The sequence below is a fragment of the Haliotis cracherodii genome, unplaced genomic scaffold, assembly GCF_022045235.1.
Source record: "Haliotis cracherodii isolate W230 unplaced genomic scaffold, xgHalCrac1.p SCAF_1, whole genome shotgun sequence".
Classification (NCBI taxonomy): Eukaryota; Metazoa; Mollusca; class Gastropoda; order Lepetellida; family Haliotidae; genus Haliotis; species Haliotis cracherodii.
Genome location: NW_027266264.1, coordinates 34,146,767 through 34,164,213, shown reverse-complemented (window position 1 = coordinate 34,164,213; position 17,447 = coordinate 34,146,767). Strand labels below are relative to the sequence as shown.

General features: G+C 40.2%; 2 protein-coding genes across 6 annotated transcripts in view; one reads left to right on the top strand and one right to left on the bottom strand.

The window, feature by feature from the left end:
* Positions 1 to 3,400, top strand: part of LOC139463808 (sodium-dependent glucose transporter 1A-like) — a 53,637-nt gene extending 50,237 nt beyond the window's left edge. For all 5 annotated transcript variants that reach the window (XM_071245172.1, XM_071245136.1, XM_071245154.1 and 2 more), the window contains exon 4: positions 833 to 3,400. In XM_071245172.1, coding sequence (XP_071101273.1) covers positions 833 to 1,776 — 944 coding nt within the window. In that variant the 3' untranslated portion in view covers positions 1,777 to 3,400. The remainder of the gene's footprint in view (positions 1 to 832) is intronic.
* Positions 3,401 to 4,583: 1,183 nt separating this feature from the next.
* On the bottom strand, positions 4,584 to 16,113 carry LOC139463804 (uncharacterized). Its single transcript, XM_071245122.1, has 3 exons — positions 15,903 to 16,113; positions 6,551 to 6,700; positions 4,584 to 5,933 (listed from the first exon to the last, which is right to left on the bottom strand). The coding sequence occupies exons 1-3, from the start codon at positions 16,099 to 16,101 to the stop codon at positions 5,776 to 5,778; spliced, it is 507 nt and encodes a 168-aa protein (XP_071101223.1). The 5' UTR covers positions 16,102 to 16,113; the 3' UTR covers positions 4,584 to 5,775.
* Between the last annotated feature and the right edge of the window lie 1,334 nt (positions 16,114 to 17,447).

Genomic DNA, 17,447 nt, shown 5'->3' with positions numbered 1-17,447 from the left:
AATCAGCTATGACACCAGGTTCCCGAAAAGGGTAATGTTCTGCCCCACCAGTAGCACCCGGTAAAACAATGCTGTATGGTTTTGCTTTGGATTGTGTAAACCCAAGGGAATAGAACCAAGGGAAAGTAAGACCCGAGGCCGAGCATGAAGTCTTGTTCCAGAGGTTAATTATCACATATGATTGAAGTTATACATCAAACATCGAGCGAAAACAATACTTGATGTTTTGCATGCGTGTGCAACACAAGTTTTCTCAAACGACAAGGAGCGCGCAGCTATTTCTTTAAAAATTGCAGACGATTAATATCTTAATGAAGTCATTTTACTTTATAATCATTTGACACAAACACCAAACAAACATTACATACTCAAAATAATAAGTGCTAATATCTCCAAAGCAAACCTTTAAAAGCGTTTCCTTCTTAGAAATAGCATCGGTATATTTGCTCGAATACAATGGATAGAAGTTATTTTAAAATACTTTAATGCAGGTATGCCATGTTACTGAAGTGGAGGTAGAGGATGCTGTGTTGTTTATGAAGGCCTTAGTTATTAGAGGTACAGAATAATAAGTTTGAAAGAAAAACATTAAAGGATGCTAAGATTTCATTTTGTCATCACACATAGCTGAACCCGGCAATCAGGATCTGAGCAGCAGAGAGATTTCTAACAAACAAAGAATTAACATAACACTGCATATTCTGGAAAGTCGACATCCCTACTTCACTTCCAATGTGGCTTAAGTCAAATGACACCTTTTTTATAGGTCACAGTACTGGATTGGGAGGTCGCGACCATTTGACAAAAATGTACAAAACCTTTTTCTTTGCAGCGGCAATGTCCATCTCCAACCAACTATGGCCAGGGGAAAAGGGAGCGCCCTTCCAGTTCGTGACTCTGGGTGCGGGTATTGGCGCCTTCCTGGCACCCTTCCTAGCCACGCCCTTTCTCTCTAACGGACCCTCCTCGGGAGATATGTTCTCAATCGATATCAACAACCATACCACACAACCACTAGTCTGTATAGAAGAAGACCAATCAAAATGCAACACCGAGTCACGTGTCCAATATGCATACGTTATCATAGGGATATTAAGCATACCGCCAGTCTTTGCGTTTGCGCACTATCACCGGAAGAGGGGGTCTGAACCGCTCATGAGCTATGAAGAGTTTCAACATACTGAAAGAGGAACATATTCCGCACGAAATTATTCATTTATTGCTCTCCTGTTTCTGTTCCACATTCCTGTATTCGGAATAATGTTGGCTTACGGTGACCTTTTGACCCCTTATGGCGTCAATATTGGCCTTCACCTTTCAAAATCGCATATGGCAGTAATGACTTCAGTTTTCTGGGGATGTTTCCTACTTGGAAGAATACTCAATCTAAGTTTTTCAGGCTGCCTTACAAATTTCGTTCTCCTTTGTCTTAATTTCGTTGGTGTAGTGATTGCATGTGGCGTCTTGATAGGGTTAAGCGAGAAGTATGAAGTAGGACTATGGATGGGAACTGCGGCACTGGGAGTATTTACCTCCCCTTACCTTCCCATGGTTCTAGCATGGAGTGCTGACTATGTACAGTTAACAGGGGGGATAATCACTGCATCTTTAGTAGCAAGTGGTTTAGGGGAGATTCTAGTGCCGTTCATTACAGGGCAGTGTTTTGTTGCTTACGGTCCGAAAGTCCTTATGTATTTCATAAGCGGAACAATTGCTTATGAAATAGTGACATTCCTGTTTTTGGTCATCTGCTCTCGAGGACTCCGCAAGTATTGACTCCCTTCTGACATGCTCTAACTGTGATAGAAATCTTCAAATCAAACCAGATTTATGACCCAACTTAGACTATCATCTAGTCTCTGAAATGACCATATTTTACAGTTGTTAAATTATAGTTATAGCATATAATAAAACGGAGCCAAGAGACTGTCTTCATTTTCAGATACTGCAGTAATCTAGACTTGCAAAACATTATAGACCTGCCTGGGCTGTATTGGATATATTTGTTTCAGGGTCTGTATGACAGACTAGACACAGCTATGTACGTCTCTTTTCAGCCTCCTTCATATGGATGTTGCTTGTGGTGTATTCCTTTCCTGTATTGTGACTCTTCTCCATCTGTTTTCATTAAGATACTTTTCATGTGTGTGTATAATTATATGTTTCCCAGCCATTTGGTTGTGCAAGATAAAGGTGATCCTCGCAATCTCATGAGTGTTATTTTGTACAGAGATGATAATGACATTTGGTGCTGTGGTCTTGAAGGGCTACTCCAGCAGGAACCAGCACCCAAAAAATAGACAAAAAAAGAGTCAAAACCCTTTCCATAATCATGGGAAATTCCTGCTAAAAGCACAATCATTTGCACGATTCCGTTTATAACATAAGCATGTGTTTTTAAATCACCTCCAAATAGTGATGACACCAAGTGCTCACGAAAAAGTGAGGGATGCTCCACCGGTGGCCCCCGTCACAAACAGCACTTTGCATGTGGACGTAGAACGTACTAGTCAGGTTGAGTGAGTGAGTGAGTGAGTGAGTGAGTTTGGTTTTACCCCGCTTTTAGCAATATTCCAGCAATATCATGGTGGGGTACACCAGAAATTGGCTTACGTGTACCCATGTCGGGAATCGAACCCGGGTGTTCGGCGTGACGAGCTAATGCTTTAACCACTAGGCTACCCGACCGCCACACCAGTCAGGTTGAAAACAGACAGTCAAACTTCAGCGGCTGGTCAGTTCTCCAAATGGTGTCTTTTCTTTTCTATCACGGAAATCCAATGTTCCTCAAATTTGGTCATGTCGAATTATGCCTGTATCGCGATTACGATCATGGTCACGGTTTGACATCTACATAACGTGCAAATATTGACGTGTTTTTAATAATATGGCCTGGATTTATTTTATTTTGATTTAAGTTTTGTCAAATGAATATATTGGCAATTACCAACAAGACGTTCTTGTAACACCGTGGCTGGAATTGATAAAGGTAAAATTAATATTGGCCACATGCTTCAAACATGTAACCTGTGAATTATACAGACCCACATAAATAATATTTGTTTTTTGTTACATATTCAATATTCACCGGTTTATAGTTTCAGCAACAAATAATATTGAAATGTATTTTACAATTTATTGATGACAATCATGATATTGACCAGTTTGTTTTGTTAGTTTTTGTGTGTGTTGAGGACATACCTGTTATCACAACCACAACCCGTACCATAACAACAGATACAGATGAATATTCTCGTTGCATTGTATTTCTTTCATTACACATTACCGAACGGTATTGTTTGTTATCGTTGATGTTCCTATTATTTTGTGGTGATAAGCTAACTGTGTTGTATAATTACTGTTTTCTCTGTTCTGTGGATAAAATTGCATTCTGAATTAAAATCACTTTCTGTTAGGCCATGTGTTACGTCACGTTACGCTGCTTTAAACCTACGTCAGTTATAACACGGTGTGCCAGCTTCGTGTTGGAGACAAGCCCGAAGTGATGATGGTCTTATTAAAAAGGTATTTAAAGTTGTAATCAGTGCTTCTGATTCATATGGTTTTACGCCGTTTTGAATCGTAGTTTCTATTTTGTCACCATCAGTAGTGTGTGCCTGCTAGCGTGCGTGCATGCGTGCGTGCATGCGTGCGTGTGTGTGTGTGGTGAGTTGACAGAACAAAGTGATTATGTAAGGATCTCAATATGCCGAGATTAACACTGTAAAGTGAGGGAGGGAGACAGATACAGCACCGAAAGGTGCTTTTGAGTCTGGATAAGGTACATCATTGTTTGACCGTTTGAATCACACCTGATCCCCACTGGTCGAGCCTAGGGCACTGGATCAATTCCACTCCAGTTTACTACTTGTCAGTTCAAGTTGTGTCACGCCACATCAGCAACTTCAACCTTCTTCCACTCCTCATCAAGCGGACTAACACTATAACACGTTTTCAGTTCAACATGAGTTATTTTTTAAACTGTGAATCTAATAAATATGAACAAATTTGGAAATTAACCATCCAGGGACACACTTGGGTAACTTTCATACATCTGCCCTTTGAAACTTCCTCGTGTGACTCACAAGCGTCACCCGTGAAGATTGGTTTTCCGCAACCCATTCTCGTCGTAAGAGGCGACTAACGTGATCGGGTGGTCAGGCTCCCTGACTTGGTTGGTGTATGCCATCTTATCCCAACTGCACGATGCTCATGATGTTGATCACTAGATGGTCCGGTACAAATTTGATTATTTACAGACCGCCCTCATATAGCTGGATTTTAGGTGTTAAACAACAAACAAACAAACCACAAGATTTGCATGAGTAGTATAGCGATGATCTACGTTGCTTAACATACTCCGCGTGCTCATCTTGCCCAGCTTGCAAAGACATTTGGTACGTCCTCGTTACTCGAGCTCATTGTGACAATGTAACAGTTAAAAGTAAGCTGTCCCGTGGCTAGCATGTCTGATACAGGATAGATGCACATAACTGACTCTGATCGGACCTGAACAACATTCAAGTCCGCCTCGTGGTTACTACTGGCGGAAGAAAATCACAAGTTACAATGAATTTGGAGTGGTGCAGACGTTTTCTTTATTATCAAGTTTTACAAATAATTACACGACGTCGTGAAGACTGTACATGTATAACGACGTTTACAGGGATACGAATATAGTAGAAATGTAACGACTCAATGATGTTTGATCTGTTGAAATGAAGGCGGTTTATGTAGAGACATGACTACCCTGGTGTTGTCTGAAGAAAGAACGCTTGTTTTGTTTTTTCAAGTAGATATCACCCGTAAAGATCCGGGGTAGAATAGGTCATCAGCAACCCATTCTTGCCGTAAAAGGCGACTGTGCTCGTCGTAAGAGGCGACTAACGGGATCGGGTGGTCAGGCTCGCTGGCGTGTTTGATGCATGTCGTCGTGATATCAATCACTTGACTGATAAAGCAATATAGCTATCGTGAATGATACACCATTTTGCAGATCTATTTAGGCACAATGTAGGAATAGTTGATGAACCGGCAGTGAGAATAATTTGGAGAATAAAAGTGTTATAGTAGGACTATGATCGACAACCTGGTGTCATCAAGAAGCTTTAATTAATGCTATGTGCTACTGAGACAGTGCCTCTTTGTAACTCGGGCTAACTGCTAGATTGACATACATTAACAATTTAGTTAAATGTATGTTACCTACATCAATCCTGCTAGGGCTGCCAATTGGGCCGAGTCTAGTGCCCCTTTAACTGAGATGTGTGTCGGATGAATGGACATAAGCAATAGTAAATAAATAGGCGATCGCTTCAGGTCTCAACTCCACACTATATGCGTAGTTTGTGTAGTTAAAGGGAAGTAACCCCACATACCTTAAGTCGACGTCCTGTGAGATGCGAGTGAATGAACATTTTTGGGGTCCAAACTCGCCCTAAATTCTACAACAACCAGAATATTTCCAAACAAAAACTATTCCATATTTACCACTGCTAGTTGTACTGGTCCACTGAGAATTTTACAGGATGCAAAAGATCATTTGTTAACGGATGGGAAATAGGTTATCAAATCGCGTGTATCTCAAGTGGACTGTCTGCATTCCAAATAACATCTTATTCCGTCCAAATATCCTATATAAAAAAAGTAAAACAAATTTCCTCTCTATAATATTTTAGGAAAGCTCCTTCAAAGTTAAATGTACATCAAATATTGAAATCATACACTCCTCCGGCTAGACTATATATCATACACTGCTTCGGCTAGACTAATTGTTTATGTTCTTCTGATAACGAACGTTCCCACTATGATAAGTGCGCCGGCCACACCCTCCAGTATTCCTCCCACAATGCACAGCGCGAACGCCCAGCTGAGGTGTTGTGCAAGCCCCTCCTGACTGCCATAGATGATGGCGCCGATGATGATTGATCCCGCTGGAAAATAACAGAGGATACACATATATACATCTTTAAGTTCAAGAGAAGCAATTACACGGACAGTGATACCTTGTTAACTCGAACTGCATTAACTCAATACATCGTGTAAGTCGATTTGACATAATGATTACAGTTTTGATGATATTACCATCGGCACTATTGTCCAAGAGCTCCACTCCGCTGGTGTCGACTTATCGATAAGGATATATTTTATAACACAGGACTTCGAGTTGACGAGAATAGTGGGAAATGAGGTGCGTTGAACGCCGCTTTGAACATTAGTTCAGTTATATTACAGGGTGTCGTGTTGATGAGGTTGGAATGCCTGAAGAAGCGTAGGCCCTAGACTTTACCGCTTTGCGCGGTTTACAAACCTGAAACATAATCACGGCGAACTGGTGTTCGAACCCACGATCATAGGTTTCTGTCACGTCTAAGGGACGCAACTCAGCACAGCGGATTCCGTCGCGTCAGATGACAAGGCCACCCGTTCTCACTTGTATTATGTCATTATCTTTTTTTAAATTTCGTGGAACATTAAGTTTGCTAAAGATTTGAATAACTATATAGTTCTTTTAGGATCATTTGGGGTGTGAAATATTAAGAGGACGTACAAGCAGCGAAACATGCTATGGCGTTGATGATGGTGATGATAGTCTTGTCCTTGAACGCCTGCAGAAAGATAGACAGGAATAATAGGACGACTGCAACTGCAATGACGATCAACCCGACTGTCTCAAAAAACTGAGTTGCGCGTAACCAGCCTGGAAGAAAAAGAAAGTGTGAAAAATAGTTGTGTGTATGTTTGTATAAACCTGCAGATCAGGGTGCTCTTGTACAAACCGATCTTAGCGTTAAGGTGATCGTAAGTGCCATACCTTAACATAGACTTATGACAATCGTAGCGCTAAGGTTATTTTGTACAACGACACCCTGTACAATACTGTTTTTTCTGTAAAATCCCGTAGAAAGGTACAATCCTGTTGCTTTATACCATCATGTAGATGTGTATAATCGTGTTATCCTGTACAATCATATATTTCTGTACGGTCCTGCAGATTTGTACAGTCCTGCTATTCTGTACTACCATAGAAGTGGATTTACGCAAAGTGTGCACACCGATTTTAACGTTTATAACTCCATAATTGTTATACATAAATACGTCAACAATAATAACTTCACAGACTGCTTATGTTATGATTAACAAAAAAACAACTGTAGACAACAGTCGAAGTTTGTGACATCGTTCAGCGCAATAATGCAAAATAGCCTCCAGTGATAACGATGCGGTTTTCAGCAATATTCCAGCAATATCACGGCAGGGGACACCGGAAATAGGTTTCACGCACTGTTCTCATGTAGGGAACTGAACCCGGGTCTTTAGGGTGACGAGCGATCGCTTTAACCACTGGGCTACCACCCACGGTACACTGTTATCTTTAGATAATGTAGATGAATGGATGGATATTCAGTATAAGAGGACTATTAGTCTAAAATACAATTGTTTGATAATTGTCAGGCACATGAGGTTAAGACGTAGGTTAACTGTTGCACAACCGAAACACGTGATAGACAAACTTGGCTACAGAGGGAACATTTTTAATATTATCAGAATTTAAAATATTTACTATTCACTGTTTACTTTTAACCATATTGACAATATATGGGATGAATTTCATTCTTAAATTTGTGTATCTATCACACACTAACCAAGCACATTTTCAATTTCATCAGATGTACAATGGACACACACGCAACAGGCTTAGCATTTTAATTTACGGAAAGCATTAACCGTAAAACAATGTTGGATATCCAATACCTCCATCCTATTTACAAAAGCCCTAATACGTGACCAAGTAGACACAATTTATGGATAACAACTTCTTTATTTACTGAAAAGGCGCCATTTCGGTACAGATCCTTATACTTGCTTGACAACGGCATAAGGATCTAAACCGAAACGTCGCCTTTACAGTAAATAAAGAAGTTGTTATCCATAAAGTGTATCTACTTTGTCACCCGTCACATTCTAGGTAATACCTATCAAACACTTCCTTAATACGTGATTGATTTATCTCATAAGTGAGTGATCTATAATTCAACTCCATTAACTGCTGTTTACTGAAGACCACGATGACGTGCATGATGTAGCTCCCAAGTGCCGTAAAGCGGGTTTTTTTATTATTTATTGGTTGACGGATCCACCGACCGTAAAAATCAGGAAAGTAGAAAAAAAGAAATTCCCAAATGAGAGGGTTTTTTTCTCACTACCCACTGAGCAATAGAATATGTCACACTTTGTTTTCATGCATGTCCCGACTCAAGATATTTAACTCACCTCGGCAGCATGTTTAAATTATTGGGTTTTTTCAGGGTCTTGGCCATCATGACATTGCATTATAATTTTAGTGTTTTAAATACCTTCAGGACGATAGTTTATTTCAGTTTTCCAGGCCAGAGGCCCATACAACGTATGAGTACATAAATATTTTCAAACATATAATAAAAACACATGATATTAATATTGATGAAGTAAGCTATGAAGCTTCATGATCATTGCTTCAAATATGTATCTTGATGGCTGGACAACTGTAAAGTTACATTTAGAAGACATACGATTTACAAAAGAAGTAATTGAAGGTCCAGTAAAATAGTGAGGAAGAATATAGATTTGTCTAAGGTCAGTAAACGTATGGCATATGAGCAAGAAATGATTTGTTTTCAATCATTCTAACATTATATCGAATACAATATTTACAATCTCTGTTTTCTTGGTCGAGGCCTATGTGTCTTCCACTTTCTATCATGAAGTGGAAATATCTACATCTAAAGCTTGCAAGGACTTGTTTCAAAACTTTGAAGTCAATTTGAGAAAATCAGGTTCCATTTGTAGTTTTGATTTCAAAGTTGCCCATGCTGTCAGTTTATATGTTGCTGTTATTGATGTCCTCCGCCTTACACCTTACTTATGATGTTACAGTCATATACTCGTTGTTTAAATTTAGATATGAATACATCTACCACTTTCTCCGAGAACTGCAAAGTTGGAAGTATTTAACTGGTACAATTAGAATTCTTTTGATGAATTTGCTTTGTTCCCTTCCTGTTTAATCCACCATCTCGTAGCCCCAAATTTCAGCACCATGTGTTAATATAGGGAGAATCTAGAGTCGAAGACTTTCAGAGCTGTACATGTACATGTAGATAGTCTTCACATATAGAATGAAGTTTGTAAATCAGAAATCAAACTCTTCCTTCCTGTTGTGCTAGCACAAGTCGTGATTTAGTCCATTTCAGTTTCGGTGTTAAAAATAGTCCAAGATACTTATAATATGAAACGTTTTCGATTTCACAGCTTCCGTAGTACCATTTATCATCATGTCTAAGACAGCCATCAATTCTATAAACAAAGGCCCCACTTACGCAAAATGTGATGACACAGTCCACCTATTGCTGGAGTTTATCTGCTGAATCTGAAGAATTAACTACATCATCGGCGTAGAGAAGGGAGCATACGAACATTAGGACATTCATCTGTTATATATATTGTTTGCAGTTGAAATTATTAATTTCAGTTACAAGTTTATTGATCTTAAGGGTAAACAGGAATGGACTGACCATGCATCCCTTTCGGGTAACCATGCAGCACTCGAAGAAGTCAGATAGACCATACATTACTGTAACTTTGAAAACATATTGCGCAGAACCATTAAAAGGTTTCCATGGATTCCGTATTTGATGAGACGATGTCACAAACGAATACATGTAAGCTTAACACAGTCAAAAGCTTTTGTGAAATTCAATGAGAAATAAACTTGTCCTGTATTCAGTAACTTCTTGAAATATGCTTACCACTCCGCACCATTAATATTGCATTTTGAAAAGGTTTTCTTCAGCAATTCTTTTTTCAGTGTTCATTTGTGATTTCCTTAATGTCATAAAACCTGTTGTTCTTATACTGTTAAAAATGTTCCTTCTAGAGTTGACATGTACACTTAAACCTTGATTTATGTCTCATACTTCTGACAGTGTTCCTGTGCATCTGTCTATCTGAACCTATCAACATCACGATACTGGTCACGCTTCAACTGCTTACAGTCCTTGTCTCGCCACGGGGGCTGACGGTTAGGTATAGACCACGTGATTTGTGTCGTCTGCTCATTGATTCAGCCGCTGTGTAGTAAAATGTAGATATAAATGTAACCGAGTTGCCGATGTTCCTGTAAATTTCTTGATATTTTCCAGTACATGTAGTGACGTTGATATATCATCATGTACACGTCTTTGAATAGTTGCTTCATTTTTGTGGTTCCATATACGTTTTGTGTAGAGTGACACAGAGGGTGTAGGGTGACACAGAGGGTGTAGGGTGACACAGAGGGTGTAGGGTGACACAGAGGGTGTTGGGTGACACAGAGGGTGTAGGGTGACACAGAGGGTGTAGGGAGACACAGAGGGTGTAGGGTGACACAGAGGGTGTAGGGTGACACAGAGGGTGTAGGGTGACACAGAGGGTGTTGGGTGACACAGAGGGTGTAGGGTGACACAGAGGGTGTAGGGTGACACAGAGGGTGTAGGGTGACACAGAGGGTGTAGGGTGACACAGAGGGTGTTGGGTGACACAGAGGGTGTAGGGTGACACAGAGGGTGTTGGGTGACACAGAGGGTGTAGGGTGACACAGAGGGTGTAGGGTGACACAGAGGGTGTAGGGTGACACAGAGGGTGTTGGGTGACACAGAGGGTGTAGGGTGACACAGAGGGTGTAGGGTGTCACAGAGGGTGTAGGGTGACATAGAGGGTGTAGGGTGACACAGAGGGTGTAGGGTGACACAGAGGGTGTAGGATGACGCAGAGGATGTAGGGTGACACAGAGGGTGTAGGGTGACACAGAGGGTGTAGGGTGTCACTGTCCGAGTGACAATGTTTAATTCACAAAGAAGAGGGAAATGATCTGATTTGTCAAGATCAATAACACTGAAGTCAACAACTTGGGGAGACATTGATGAACTAGCTAACATAGAGTCAACTGTTCTGCGACCATTGTTTGCCATGCAAATATTTATACATAAATACAAACCATCTTTATCAACAGAAAGTCTACCATTTTTAATGTGTACACAATGAATACTGCATATTTCTAATGAACGTCTACCAAAGTTATTTGTCTTTTCATCTCTGATGTATCTTGGTATACAGATGTCATCGGTATCCTACCAATCACCAGATGGCAAGCAGTCGGCACTGTCATGTGACATGAAGTCGTCTTCAACACCAGTTCTGCAGCTGAAGTATTCTGTTATGATTTCTCAGAATCTTTGTACATAGTAGTATTTTTATGTCAAGGCTATTCATGGCAATGGGATGGATCTTCTGGTGAAATATATACAAAACCTATAATAAAATCTGTATCAATACAAAAGAAAGTGTTATTAAGTAACACATACATTGCATCTTCAACACAAGGGGATATTCTTTATTCACCCTGAAATATAGATTTATGTGTGAAGACATCAATTTCTCCATGTTTTCCTTTACTTCTACATTAGGATAATGTGTCATATGCTGGGAGGAAGTCCAAGTAATCTGAGTGTTCGTAATACCATGTCTCAAGCAGGCTGACTATCTGTGAATATATGTTTACACAAAAGACAAACAAAAAATGTGCTTACTTTCTGTTCTTTTGTTTTTGACCAGCGATTTCACGTTTTGAAAGAGAGAGAAAAGCAACAAATTAAAAAAAGGCCTAACTAGTTTAGGGTCGTGGGGTAGCCATATGTCCCCTCACGCCATAGTCTAGGGTTCGAGTTCCCACCTGGATACAATGTGTGTAACCCGACTGATAGGGCTGCACAATTACTGAAAATGGTGTAAAACTCATTCACTTAAGCATAAATAGTTGGCCACACCTTTACTGAAAACATTCAATGCCCATTTGACCAGGTGTCACAACATGCTTTATGTTTGTCTGTTGTTTAACGCCACAGTCGGCAATATACGAGTATCTCCTGGATGAAGCATTTGTGAAGATTACAAAGTACCTATACACGTGTACAGCATTTCCTGTATGCCGAGACCATGCTAATTATCTGGTAAATGTTATACCTTTCATTCATATTGATGAATGCCAACATTTAGCATATCTGTCTGTCTGTCATTGTATTTACTTTTCAACATTTCCTTACGAAACTTCTCCATTTACATGTTTACAACACCGCATTGAAATGCAAAGAAAGGATTATTCAAGGTTTCCATTTACACTGAATCCTATTGGATAAAAGCAGCTGTTTTGTCGACATATTGCTTTCTATGATCTGAAATATGCACAAGTTGTAAATAGGAGGCCATGGTTGCTCATGCATGTCACATGCATATCTCCACCCTGTATAAATATGTAGGAATTTGCACTTGTTGTCAAGATAAAACCTCGGCCTAAATTAACACAGATTATACTGGAAATATCACCATGTGATTAGCTCCATGTTATGACTCAGTTTGTTACAGCTCAGCGTTTGCCTACCCTATTTAGCCATGCGCTGATCTGGAGGGAGGGGTGCAAGGATTCAAACATACAAGCATATTGACGTATAAAAGAATTTTACCCGAATTATCTTGAACTTATTTTTGTCTATTCCCTACATGCACTTGTCTTATCAATCCTTGTTCATATTTTGATTCAGAATAAATATCAGAATACTGAAAAAATCATTTATCCTCAGGTTGTACAGTAGATTTAAAATATTTTTCACACAACACACTGGATCTTCTGATATACAATTGTTTCTGGGTTACCATAAAAATGTTTGGCGACCCCTATCAGAGAATAAAGGAGTTGTATGCAATGATGCGGTGAATCAAACATATTCTGTCTCAATAAGAAATGCCCAAGACCCCAATCTCTGTTAAATCACAGTTTATGACGTATGTCTGTCTGGCAGTTATTGGTTAATCTTACAACACAGGGCCGCTGTCTCACACGTCAATACATCTGTACTATCAATTGCCAACATGAATTCCAAAAGGAAAGGAAATCCCAGACATGTCTTTTTGCTCTAGCCTTATGTTTTTTCCTAATGTACAAACACTTCTGGTCTCGTTTTTACTACGTTACTGATGCAAATTTTGTTCCGTTTTGTTTGTTTACTTTTTTAGGGTTCTCGGAAACATTGTGCATGTTACTATAAAAAGGGAGACTGCTACAGTCTATGATTACAAGGGATGTTCACGTTTATTGTAATTGAATGAAAAATACATGTATAATAAAAGCAACAAAACTATGTCCATAATCATACGGTAAATAATAAATAAGAGTCCATTGTAAGATTCCATAAGCATGTGTTTATGAATGACTATTAGTTAGTGAAGAAGCCAGGTGTCCCCGGTAAAGGTGTCTATCTCTACCATCCAACAATTCAATCAAGGATGTTTACTTTTCCCATCCACCGTCAGGCTGCTGCAACACTCGCTAAGACAGACATACCTATTTTTTCATTCATTATCAAGCTGTCAAACATCTCATGCCGCCATTGCTTGTGTTAAGGACACACCTTCAATGCTTGGGACGATTTTAGTTAACCAATTTAAATTTGATCTTTTTTTTCCTTTCAAAATTTAGAACAATGGAACCACCAGAACAGGATAACTCTCCAACGGAAACTAGAGGTTTTTTGTTACATGTGCTTAAACAACACAATATCATAAATAAGAATATAATCACATATATGTACATACACACACACCTATAAATGAGAAAATGTTGTTTGTTGGTTTTTTCACTTGTGGAAGTTTTGTGGGTAAAGCGATCGCTCATCAAAAGCCAGGGTTCGATTTCTCCCATACTTGGTATCCCATGCGGTCATAGTATGTGAATACTACTAAATCAGGCGTAAAACCTCACACACTCACTCATACTCTCGCACACTCACTTTGACACAAGAAAGTTGTTATGTAATTACAACAACTATGTGTTGAAGCACAATACTAGTACGCAGCTTATATCAGTTTATTGCTGACAACTATATCTGTTCTTACATTGATTTTGTAAGATTCATTAGATCTTGGCTTCCTCCTTCTGTTGGCGAGTTGGTTGGGACAGGGATAAGCCACATTCACTCTATTCCACTCAACTTCTATTCTGCCATATTTAGAGAGGTACATCAACAAATGAACAAGAACATGTCGAGGGTCATCCAAAAATATTCATGAAAAGCATCAGGGGAGGGTAATTATTTTCAGTACACTAGTGCATCAATAACCCACACCAGAACCCACCCCCCACCCCCCATCCCCACACACCATCACCATGTAATAAATGGTATAAAATAATGGCATCTTTTAATTCTTGTTTTCAAATTTGGAGAAAATTTCTATCTGCCTTTGTTTATTTGAATACAACAATTAACCAGAAGGTATATCAACTCCTTGGAGGCACTAAGCTCGAGGACAAATGATTATACTCTCCCCAAAACACGATGGGAGGGGGGGGTATCCACAGTAACACATAAGATCTCTACTCTTGCTTCAATGTATCTGCGATGGGACAAGGAATGCGTCGCCTGCAACGTTATGAACGCATGAAGGGTATACGCAGCAAACTGTAGCCAATATGTTCAATGTGTCCCAGCTTATGATCGCCCTGCACAGGGTGCACTGGGCCAAGAGGTCTAGGATCAATGGGGCATGACCCATTGTTGATCAAGTCATCTCAAACGTTCATTTTTTAACTACACACCACTGTCGTTTTTCTTGGTTGTGTGCACCCTTACAATACACCGCCAACATGTTCTGTTGATCGTCATTGGCCAGTTAAAATTCGTTGCCACATTTTAAAAAATGCAAGAAAATAATGCCAACTTCTATTTCTTTAAAAGGAGGGACTAATCTGACATTTAAGTCACATCAAAGGAATTTACGCTACGCCAAGCTAGATCGCGGTAAACAATCGAACACCCGATCCATGGCAGCACAATTAGCATAGCTTACAATCATGTCACAAGGCTACTCATGTTGCAGTCAGTCATATCGACCCTGAAACAAACATATCCAATACAGCCCATGCAAGTCTTTAATAGTCAAAAGTAAAGTTTAGATTACTGCAGTTTCAGAGAGCCTCTGGGATCCTTTTATTATATTTTATCAAGTAAATCTGACAACTATTTTTTGTGTGAAAAAGTTTCATTTCAGAGCCTTGCGCCCTTAGACAGTTAATTGTAATTAGGGAAGATACCCAGCTACCTGGGGATTCTAGGTCAGAATAGATCCCAAGCAAGCTATGCTGGTCGTAAGAGACGACTTAATTAATCGGGTGATCAGGAATATCTGAGAGGCATGTACCACCGTCTCATTAAAATCAGATCTTTGTTTTCGCTACATCTAAACAAAGATCTGAGGACATCCATTACAGATGGTGTATGTACAGCCTTTCGCGAACCTTGACCAACAATGTAATATGATTTAGAAGTCGGTTGTATACGACACTAGTTTCAGACTGCCAACTGCCATTACAGACTAGGCTTTGAAAAATAATTTGACGAAGTTCGCTATTTACAATTGAACAAAAACATTCTGGAATACATATTTGTCGTAGGTTGATATGACACCCGACACTCACCTGGCAAAGGAACCAAAACCGCAGCATCCAGATAGTCAATACAGAGTAAAGTAGTACAAGTTCGCCAGATTCCAGATGCCAGATACCCGGCAACAACTCCGTGGGGATGCTGGGTAAGAATGGATCACCAGCAAACTATGCTGGTTGTAAGAGGTGACCTAATTCATCGGGTGGACAATATTTTCAAAGAGGCGTGGATCATAAAAACAGTTACTGGATGTCTGACCCCCGTCATACAGTAGGAATATTAAACAACAAAAACATCTAACAAGACAAGGATGGTGGCTAGATAACATTACCCTTGGCAAAGGCGAGGTAAATATATTTGTTGTAGGTTGATATGACACCCGACACTCACCTTGCAAACGAGCCGAAAACGCAGCATCCAGATAGTCAATACAGACTGCAATATTACAGAATCGCCAGATTCCACTGTGGCCCAGAACTGCTGAGACCCAATACGGTGATGCAAAACCTATCAGATGAAATAGTCCGCCCAAAGGCACGAGAACCAGACACACTTTAATCCAAATAGACACGCTCGACAAGTCCGCCATGGTCGTGTTTTCAAGAAGTAGGTCGCGTAGTTGGCGCGTGTTGGCGTGACAGGATGTGTTGCGCATGTAATTGTTTGTGTGCTGCGTGGATACTGTTGCGCAACACTCACTCAGGTAACTTTCTTTATACTTTCATATCAGGTGTTAGTGCTGCAATCCGATTGGTAGTAAAATGCTATTGAACGGGTGTTCACATTCGTAACCATCTGAAATGTAATTTCCGGACCCCAGAATACGCGATAACACCCGCAAATTTGAAACCATTTAATGTTTGTCTCCTAAATGTTGCAGTTGACTGATTCAGGGAACTTTCAATGTTGCACCAGACCGACACACCGAACTTTCAGAGGTGCGCCAGACCAGTGTCGCCGCAATTGGCTGTGCAGAGTTAGAACCAGATGATCAGATTCGCCCTGATTATGACTGTGGTGTTGTCAGCACTATTCCCGCGCTCGTAGGAATGTTGGTCATTTAAGTTGTTCAGTTATAGTAACGTGTTGCAGAACGTTGACTTGACAACTTATGGTGTAAACGCCACTAATTATGACTGCCAGGATTCATCTTACTGTCAGCACCTTGTTGGTCATATCATCACAGGTGACTTTTCTATTGTTGACAATAACAATCTTCGTCAGATATTCCCAAATTTCGCAGTCTTCTACCAATTGTATTAGACCTCTAAAACCGCTATGGAGGCTCTTAAAACCTATGCAACTCAATGGGCCAAAAGAGAACTCGTGGAATGTATTTCATAGTAGGTTAAGTCAGTGCGTGATGTGCTGGGTTTAACGTCGCGTCTAAGATTATTGCACGTGCATGCACGTGTGTGTGGCTGCTTGTATTAGTCCGGACTAATGCCGATTTATAGTGCTAGCACACTGAGATACCATGCTGCAGTTTAACATGAATACCCCAATCAGACACAGTATACTCCGAGCCGCCCAGTCCTTGTTTTAGCCCCTTAATGCCGAGCGCCAGACAGGGTAACAACAAGTACCATCTTTTAACGTCTTTTGGTATGACGCGGCCGGGGATAGAACCCTGGACCTTCCGCTCTCCGGGCGGTCCAGTGCGTTATGACATTAGTAGGATGCATAAACTGAAAAAGAGGAAACAGAATTGGAAATAAACCCATGGACTGTCCCAGCCAGCGGCCATCCAAGGTCTGGCTGTCCTAAATGTGTAGTTCTTCCGACTAATACAGCCTCAAATGGCATAACCATTATATGCAAACTTCACTACATTAATTGTCGATCAAAGAACTTCCTACCCATGGTTGACTGGTTCATTACTACATAGTCAGCCACGTGTCCAAGTGCATTTTGTGTCAGTTTTGAGTCATTTGG

Excerpts from the sequence above, each read along its gene's own strand:
- LOC139463804 (XM_071245122.1), bottom strand. The coding sequence starts at position 16,101 with ATGGCGGACTTGTCGAGCGTGTCTATTTGGATTAAAGTGTGTCTGGTT. Across the intron at positions 6,701-15,902 it reads GTTTTCGGCTCGTTTGCAAG|GCTGGTTACGCGCAACTCAG; the intron begins GTGAGTGTCGGG and ends TTTTTCTTCCAG. Across the intron at positions 5,934-6,550 it reads CATAGCATGTTTCGCTGCTT|CGGGATCAATCATCATCGGC; the intron begins GTACGTCCTCTT and ends GTTATTTTCCAG.